Raw genomic sequence first — 10000 nt, forward strand, 5'->3', positions numbered from 1 at the left:
GTGGTTGTTGTTGTGGTTGTTGTGGTTGTTGTTGTGGTTGTTGTCGTGGTGGTGGTTGTTGTTGAGGTTGTTGTTGTGGTTGTTGTGGTGGTGGTTTTTGTTGTGGTTGTTGTTGAGGTTGTTGTGGTTGTTGTCATGGTGGTGGTGGTTGTTGTGGTTGTTGTGGTTTTTGTGGTTGTTGTTGTTGTGGTTGTGGTGGTTGTGGTGGTTGTTGTTGTTGTGGTGGTTGTGGTGGTTGTTGTTGTTGTGGTTGTGGTGGTTGTGGTGGTTGTTGTTGTTGTGGTTGTGGTGGTTGTGGTGGTTGTTGTTGTTGTGGTTGTTGTGGTGGTTGTTGTTGTTGTGGTTGTTGTGGTGGTTGTCGTGTCACCTGAGCGATGGAGACGGCTGACTCTGGGTAGCAGATGGAGGCGGCCAGCGCCGTCGCAGAGCCACCAGAGAGCCAGCGCCTCGCACGCGACCCTGCAGCAGCAACACACACTCACTACTCACACTCACTACTCACACTCACTACTCACACTCACTACTACTCACACTCACTACTCACACTCACCACCGTAGAGCCAGCGCCTCGCACGCGACCCTGCAGCAGCAACACACACTCACTACTCACACTCACTACTCACACTCACTACTCACACTCACTACTACTCACACTCACTACTCACACTCACCACCGTAGAGCCAGCGCCTCGCACGCGACCCTGCAGCAGCAACACACACTCACTACTCACACTCACTACTCACACTCACTACTCACACTCACTACTACTCACACTCACCACCGTAGAGCCAGCGCCTCGCACGCGACCCTGCAGCAGCAACACACACTCACTACTCACACTCACTACTCACACTCACTACTCACACTCACTACTACTCACACTCACCACCGTAGAGCCAGCGCCTCGCACGCGACCCTGCAGCAGCAACACACACTCACTACTCACACTCACTACTCACACTCACCACTACTCACACTCACCACTACTCACACTCACACCACCGTAGAGCCAGCGCCTCGCACGCGACCCTGCAGCAGCAACACACACTCACTACTCACACTCACTACTCACACTCACCACTACTCACACTCACCACTACTCACACTCACCACTACTACACTCACACCACCGTAGAGCCAGCGCCTCGCACGCGACCCTGCAGCAGCAACACACACTCACTACTCACACTCACTACTCACACTCACTACTCACACTCACTACTCACACTCACTACTCACACTCACCACTACTCACACTCACCACTACTCACACTCACTACTCACACTCACTACTCACACTCACCACTCACACTCACTACTCACACTCACTACTCACACTCACCACTACTCACACTCACCACTACTACACTCACCACTACTCACACACACTCACTACTCACACTCACTACTCACACTCACTACTCACACTCACTACTCACACTCACTACTCACACTCACCACTCACACTCACCACTCACACTCACCACTACTCACACTCACCACTACTCACACTCACCACTCACACTCACCACTACTACACTCACCACTACTCACACTCACTACTCACACTCACCACTCACACTCACTACTCACACTCACTACTCACACTCACCACTACTCACACTCACCACTACTCACACTCACCACTACTCACACTCACTACTCACACTCACCACTACTCACACTCACCACTACTACACTCACACCACCGTAGAGCCAGCGCCTCGCACGCGAACCTGCAGCAAGACACACACTCACTACTCACACTCACTACTCACACTCACTACTCACACTCACTACTCACACTCACTACTCACACTCACTACTCACACTCACCACTCACACTCACCACTCACACTCACCACTACTCACACTCACCACTACTCACACTCACCACTCACACTCACCACTACTACACTCACCACTACTCACACTCACTACTCACACTCACCACTACTCACACTCACTACTCACACTCACTACTCACACTCACTACTCACACTCACTACTCACACTCACCACTACTCACACTCACTACTCACACTCACTACTCACACTCACCACTACTCACACTCACCACTACTACACTCACACCACCGTAGAGCCAGCGCCTCGCACGCGACCCTGCAGCACAACAACACACTCACTACTCACACTCACCACTACTCACACTCACCACTACTCACACTCACTACTCACACTCACTACTCACACTCACCACTACTACACTCACACCACCGTAGAGCCAGCGCCTCGCACGCGACCCTGCAGCAGCAACACACACTCACTACTCACACTCACCACTACTCACACTCACCACTACTCACACTCACACCACCGTAGAGCCAGCGCCTCGCACGCGACCCTGCAGCACAACAACACACTCACTACTCACACTCACCACTACTCACACTCACCACTACTCACACTCACACCACCGTAGAGCCAGCGCCTCGCACGCGACCCTGCAGCAGCAACACACACTCACTACTCACACTCACTACTCACACTCACTACTCACACTCACCACTACTACACTCACTACACACACTCACCACTACTCACACTCACCACTACTACACTCACTACACACACTCACCACTACTCACACTCACCACTACTACACTCACACCACCGTAGAGCCAGCGCCTCGCACGCGACCCTGCAGCAGCAACACACTCACTACTCACACTCACTACTCACACTCACTACTCACACTCACTACTCACACTCACTACTCACACTCACTACTCACACTCACCACTACTCACACTCACCACTACTACACACACCACCGTAGAGCCAGCGCCTCGCACGCGACCCTGCAGCAGCAACACACACTCACTACTCACACTCACTACTCACACTCACCACTACTCACACTCACTACTCACACTCACCACTCACACTCACCACTACTACACTCACACCACCGTAGAGCCAGCGCCTCGCACGCGACCCTGCAGCAGCAACACACACTCACTACTCACACTCACTACTCACACTCACCACTACTCACACTCACTACTCACACTCACCACTACTCACACTCACCACTACTCACACTCACTACTCACACTCACTACTCACACTCACCACTCACACTCACCACTACTACACTCACACCACCGTAGAGCCAGCGCCTCGCACGCGACCCTGCAGCAGCAACACACACTCACTACTCACACTCACTACTCACACTCACTACTCACACTCACCACTACTCACACTCACCACTACTCACACTCACCACTACTCACACTCACCACTACTCACACTCACCACTACTACTACACTCACCACTACTACACTCACACCACCGTAGAGCCAGCGCCTCGCACGCGACCCTGCAGCAGCAACACACACTCACTACTCACACTCACTACTCACACTCACTACTCACACTCACTACTCACACTCACTACTCACACTCACCACTACTACACTCACACCACCGTAGAGCCAGCGCCTCGCACGCGACCCTGCAGCACAACAACACACTCACTACTCACACTCACTACTCACACTCACTACTCACACTCACCACTACTCACACTCACTACTCACACTCACCACTACTACTACACTCACCACTACTACACTCACACCACCGTAGAGCCAGCGCCTCGCACGCGACCCTGCAGCAGCAACACACACTCACTACTCACACTCACTACTCACACTCACTACTCACACTCACCACTACTCACACTCACCACTACTCACACTCACCACTACTACACTCACACCACCGTAGAGCCAGCGCCTCGCACGCGAACCTGCAGCAAGACACACACCACACTCACCACTCACCACTCACACTCACCACACTCACCACTCACACTCACCACCACTCACACTCACCACTACTCACACTTACCACCACACGGACTGTACTGTGTGTGTACTGTGTGTGTACTGTACTGTGTGTGTACTGTGTGTGTACTGTGTGTACTGTACTGTGTGTGTACTGTACTGTGTGTGTACTGTGTGTACTGTGTGTGTACTGTGTGTACTGTGTGTGTACTGTACTGTGTGTGTACTGTGTGTACTGTGTGTGTACTGTACTGTGTGTGTACTGTGTGTACTGTGTGTGTACTGTACTGTGTGTGTACTGTGTGTGTACTGTGTGTACTGTACTGTGTGTGTACTGTACTGTGTGTGTACTGTGTGTACTGTGTGTGTACTGTGTGTACTGTGTGTGTACTGTACTGTGTGTGTACTGTGTGTACTGTGTGTGTACTGTACTGTGTGTGTACTGTGTGTACTGTGTGTGTACTGTACTGTGTGTGTACTGTGTGTACTGTACTGTGTGTGTACTGTGTGTACTGTATGTGTACTGTATGTGTGCTGTGTGTACTGTGTGTGTGTGTACTGTGTGTGTACTGTGTGTGTACTGTACTGTGTGTGTACTGTGTGTGTACTGTGTGTGTACTGTGTGTACTGTATGTGTGCTGTGTGTACTGTGTGTGTGTGTGTACTGTGTGTGTACTGTGTGTGTGTGTACTGTGTGTGTACTGTGTGTGTACTGTACTGTGTGTGTACTGTGTGTGTACTGTGTGTGTACTGTGTGTACTGTATGTGTGCTGTGTGTACTGTGTGTGTGTGTACTGTGTGTGTACTGTGTGTGTACTGTACTGTGTGTGTACTGTGTGTGTACTGTGTGTGTACTGTGTGTACTGTATGTGTGCTGTGTGTACTGTGTGTGTGTGTACTGTGTGTGTACTGTGTGTGTGTGTACTGTGTGTGTACTGTGTGTGTACTGTGTGTGTACTGTACTGTGTGTGTACTGTGTGTGTACTGTGTGTGTACTGTGTGTGTACTGTGCTGTGTGTGTACTGTGTGTGTACTGCGTGTACTGTATGTGTACGTGTACTGTGTGTGTACTGTGTGTGTACTGTGTGTACTGTGTGTGTACTGTGTGTACTGTATGTGTACTGTGTGTACTGTGTGTGTACTGTGTGTGTACTGTGTGTGTACTGTACTGTGTGTGTACTGTGTGTGTGCTGTGTGTACTGTGTGTACTGTGTGTATTGTGTGTGTACTGTGTGTACTGTGTGTGTGCTGTGTGTGTACTGTATGTGTACTGTGTGTACTGTGTGTACTGTGTGTGTACTGTGTGTACTGTGTGTACTGTATGTGTACTGTGTGTGTACTGTGTGTGTACTGTGTGTGTACTGTGTGTGTACTGTACTGTGTGTGTACTGTGTGTGTACTGTACTGTGTGTGTACTGTGTGTGTACTGTACTGTGTGTGTACTGTGTGTGTACTGTATGTGTACTGTGTGTGTACTGTACTGTATGTGTACTGTGTGTACTGTATGTGCACTGTGTGTACTGTATGTGTACTGTGTGTGTACTGTATGTGTACTGTGTGTGTACTGTACTGTGTGTGTACTGTGTGTGTACTGTGTGTGTACTGTATGTGTACTATATTGTACTTTGTGTGTACTGTACTGTATGTGTACTGTGTGTGTGTGCTGTGTGTGTACTGTGTGTGTGCTGTGTGTGTACTGTGTGTGTACTGTGTGTGTACTGTGTGTGTACTGTGTGTGTGTGCTGTGTGTGTACTGTGTGTGTACTGTGTGTGTGTACTGTGTGTATACTGTGTGTGTGTACTGTGTGTGTACTGTGTGTGTACTGTGTGTATACTGTGTGTGTGTACTGTGTGTGTGTACTGTGTGTGTACTGTGTGTGTACTGTGTGTATACTGTGTGTGTGTACTGTGTGTATACTGTGTGTGTGTACTGTGTGTACTGTGTGTGTGTACTGTGTGTGTACTGTGTGTGTGTACTGTGTGTGTACTGTGTGTGTGTACTGTGTGTGTACTGTGTGTGTGTGTACTGTGTGTGTGTGTACTGTGTGTGTGTACTGTGTGTGTACTGTGTGTGTACTGTGTGTGTGTACTGTGTGTGTACTGTGTGTGTACTGTGTGTGTACTGTGTGTGTGTACTGTGTGTGTACTGTGTGTGTGCTGTGTGTGTACTGTGTGTGTACTGTGTGTGTGCTGTGTGTGTACTGTGTGTGTACTGTGTGTGTACTGTGTGTGTGTGCTGTGTGTGTACTGTATGTGTGCTGTGTGTGTGTACTGTGTGTGTGTACTGTGTGTGTACTGTGTGTGTGTACTGTGTGTGTACTGTATGTGTACAGTGTGTGTGTACTGTGTGTGTACTGTGTGTGTACTGTGTGTGTGTACTGTGTGTGTGTACTGTGTGTGTACTGTGTGTGTGTACTGTGTGTGTGTACTGTGTGTGTACTGTATGTGTGCTGTGTGTGTGTACTGTGTGTGTGTACTGTGTGTGTACTGTGTGTGTGTACTGTGTGTGTACTGTATGTGTACAGTGTGTGTGTACTGTGTGTGTACTGTGTGTGTACTGTGTGTGTGTGTACTGTGTGTGTACTGTGTGTGTACTGTGTGTGTACTGTATGTGTACTGTGCTGTGCACCGCGCAGAGACAGCAGCAGCCCCAGCAGGCCGGCTCCGCTGATGAAGCCCAGACGCGGGAAGAACGTGGCGGGTGGCTCCCGCAGGAAGCGGTAGCTCTCTGCAGACACATACAGTGCACATACAGTACATACAGTACACATACAGCACACATACAGTGCGCACACAGTGCGCATACAGTACACATACAGTGCACACACAGTACACATACAGTGCATATACAGTACACATACAGTGCACATACAGTGCACATACAGTACACATGCAGTACACACAGTTCATACAGGGCATACAGTGCACGTACAGTACACACCGTACACGTACAGTGCGCACAGTGCACATACAGTACACATACAGTGCACATACAGTGCACATACAGAACACATACAGAACACACACAGTACACACAGTGTGCATACAGTGCACGTACAGTACATATAGTGCATACAGTGCATACCATACAAACACACCACACACACAGTGCACACATTACACACATAGTACACATACAGTACACATACAGTACACACACACCACACACAGTACACATACAGTGCATACAGTACGCATACACAGTACACACACAGTCCACACAGTACACACACACACACAGTACACACACACACAGTACACACACAGCACACACACAGTACACACACACAGTACACACACACAGTACACACACACAGTACACACAGTACACACACACAGTACACACACACAGTACACACGGTACATAGACACACACAGTACACACACACAGTAGACACACACACAGTACACACACAGTACACACACAGTACACACACAGCACACACACAGTACACACACACAGTAGACACACACACAGTACACACACAGTACACACACAGTACACACACAGCACACACACAGTACACACACACAGTACACACACACAGTAGACACACACACAGTACACACACACAGTACACACACAGTACACACACAGCACACACACAGTACACACACACAGTAGACACACACACAGTACACACACAGCACACACACAGTACACACACAGTACACACACACAGTACACACACACACAGTACACACACAGTACACACACACAGTACACACACACAGTACACACACACAGTACACACAGTACACACACACAGTACACACACACAGTACACACACAGTACACACACAGTACACACACACAGTACACACACACAGTACACACACAGCACACACACAGTACACACACACAGTACACACACACACAGTACACACACACAGTACACACACACAGTAGACACACACACAGTACACACACAGCACACACACAGTACACACACACAGTACACACACACACAGTACACACACCACACACACAGTACACACACACAGTACACACACACCACACACACAGTACACACACACAGTACACACACACTACACACACAGTACACACACACAGTACACACACACCACACACACAGTACACACACACACAGTACACACACCACACACACAGTACACACACACAGTACACACACACAGTACACACACACCACACACACAGTACACACACAGTACACAGTACACACGCAGTACACACGCACGCAGTACACATGCTGGGATTGTTGTTGTTGTGGTGGTGGCGGTTGTGGTGGTTGTGGTGGTTCCGGCTACTCACCAACACTGAACGTTGCGACGGATCGCACAGCGCTGGAGACGCGGCCAGCGACACCCTGAGAGAGACACGGGGAGAGAGACACGGGGAGAGAGACACGGGGGGAGAGACACGGGGAGAGAGACACGGAGGGAGAGACACGGGGAGAGAGACACGGGGAGAGAGACACGGGGAGAGAGACACGGGGAGAGAGACACGGGGAGAGAGACACGGGGAGAGAGACACGGGGAGAGAGACACGGGGAGAGACACGGAGAGAGACACGGGGGGAGAGACACGGGGAGAGACACGGGGAGAGAGACACGGGGAGAGAGACACGGGGAGAGAGACACGGGGGGAGAGACACGGGGGGAGAGACACGGGGAGAGACACGGGGAGAGAGACACGGGGAGAGAGACACGGGGAGAGAGACACGGGGAGAGAGACACGGGGAGAGACACGGGGAGAGAGACACAGGGAGAGAGACACGGGGAGAGAGACACGGGGAGAGAAACACGGGGAGAGAGACACGGGGAGAGAGACACGGGGAGAGAGACACGGGGGGAGAGACACGGGGAGAGAGACACGGGGAGAGAGACACGGGGAGAGAGACACGGGGGGAGAGACACGGGGAGAGAGACACGGGGAGCGGGGAGAGACACGGGGAGAGAGACACGGGGAGAGAGACACGGGGAGAGAGACACGGGGAGAGAGACACGGGGAGAGAGACACGGGGAGAGAGACACGGGGAGAGAGACACGGGGAGAGAGACACGGGGGGAGAGACACGGGGAGAGAGACACGGGGAGAGAGACACGGGGAGAGAGACACGGGGAGCGGGGAGAGACACGGGGAGAGAGACACGGGGAGAGAGACACGGGGAGAGACACGGGGAGAGAGACACGTGGAGGAGGCTCGTGAAGGACGCTACTGGGCAGTTGGAGGCAGTCGCCCTCCAACAACAACGGAGGGCGGAGGAGCGACGCTCACAACAACGAGCGGAGCGCCGGGTGGCTAAAGCACAGCAAGTTGGCACAGTAGGGGGCACAGGTGGTGCATCAGCCAGTCATCTCGGTCATCTCGGTCAGTCGACCCGTGGCACCTGCTGGGTCTGCCCCGTGACCTCCTGCCAGCGGGCGTTGGACACTTCACGTGGTCTCAAGGTGCACCTAGCCTGGCACAAGCGTCGTGGTGACGTCACCGCCACTTAGTGGCGAATGGCGGTTGTTGTTGTTGTTGTGTGTGTCACTGTGTGTGTGTGTGTGTCACTGTGTGTGTGTGTGTGTCACTGTGTGTGTGTGTGTGTCACTGGGAGCGGTGGTGTAGTGGTTAGCGCGCTGCGCTATGAACCTGGCGACCCGGGTTCGATTCCCGCTCACGGCTAACACCAGTGACGATTATCTGAACCGGTCCTGGGCCTCCCCTAGGTCGACTCAGCCTTAAATGAGTACCTGGTGCGGTGTGTAAACATCGCCACTGGGGAGACAAAGGCGGCCGGGCGTGGTGTTGGCCACCCACCCCCTCGTGTACCGTGCCGGCCTTCATAGGCGCTCGCTAACAGCACTTGCCCCTACAGTCTGTTAAGGCTATACGGGGGATCTTTGTGTCTGTCTGTGTGTGTGTGTGTCTGTGTGTGTGTGTGTCTGTGTGTGTGTGTGTGTGTCTGTGTGTGTGTCTGTGTCTGTGTGTGTGTGTGTCACAGCTACCGGTATCCAGGCTGCGTGTGGCTGCACTGCCAGCCTCACTGTGTGTGTGTGTGTCTGTGTGTGTGTGTGTCTGTGTGTGTGTGTGTCTGTGTGTGTGTGACTGTGTCTGTGTGTGTCTGTGTGTGACTGTGTCTGTGTGTGTCTGTGTGTGACTGTGTCTGTGTGTGTCTGTGTGTGTCTGTGTGTGTGTGTGTGTCTGTGTGTGTGTG

General features: G+C 51.6%; 1 protein-coding gene across 7 annotated transcripts in view; it reads right to left on the reverse strand.

The window, feature by feature from the left end:
• The window catches only part of LOC144952243 (MICOS complex subunit Mic27-like), a 39579-nt gene that overhangs the window by 9302 nt on the left and 20277 nt on the right, over nucleotides 1-10000 (reverse strand). For all 7 annotated transcript variants that reach the window (XM_078882667.1, XM_078882668.1, XM_078882671.1 and 4 more), the window contains 3 exons: nucleotides 8112-8166; nucleotides 6447-6545; nucleotides 368-459 (listed from right to left, as the gene is read on the reverse strand). In XM_078882667.1, the coding sequence (XP_078738793.1) occupies nucleotides 368-459; nucleotides 6447-6545; nucleotides 8112-8166 (246 nt within the window). The remainder of the gene's footprint in view (nucleotides 1-367; nucleotides 460-6446; nucleotides 6546-8111; nucleotides 8167-10000) is intronic.

The sequence above is a fragment of the Lampetra fluviatilis genome, chromosome 66, assembly GCF_964198595.1.
Source record: "Lampetra fluviatilis chromosome 66, kcLamFluv1.1, whole genome shotgun sequence".
NCBI lineage: Eukaryota > Metazoa > Chordata > Hyperoartia > Petromyzontiformes > Petromyzontidae > Lampetra > Lampetra fluviatilis.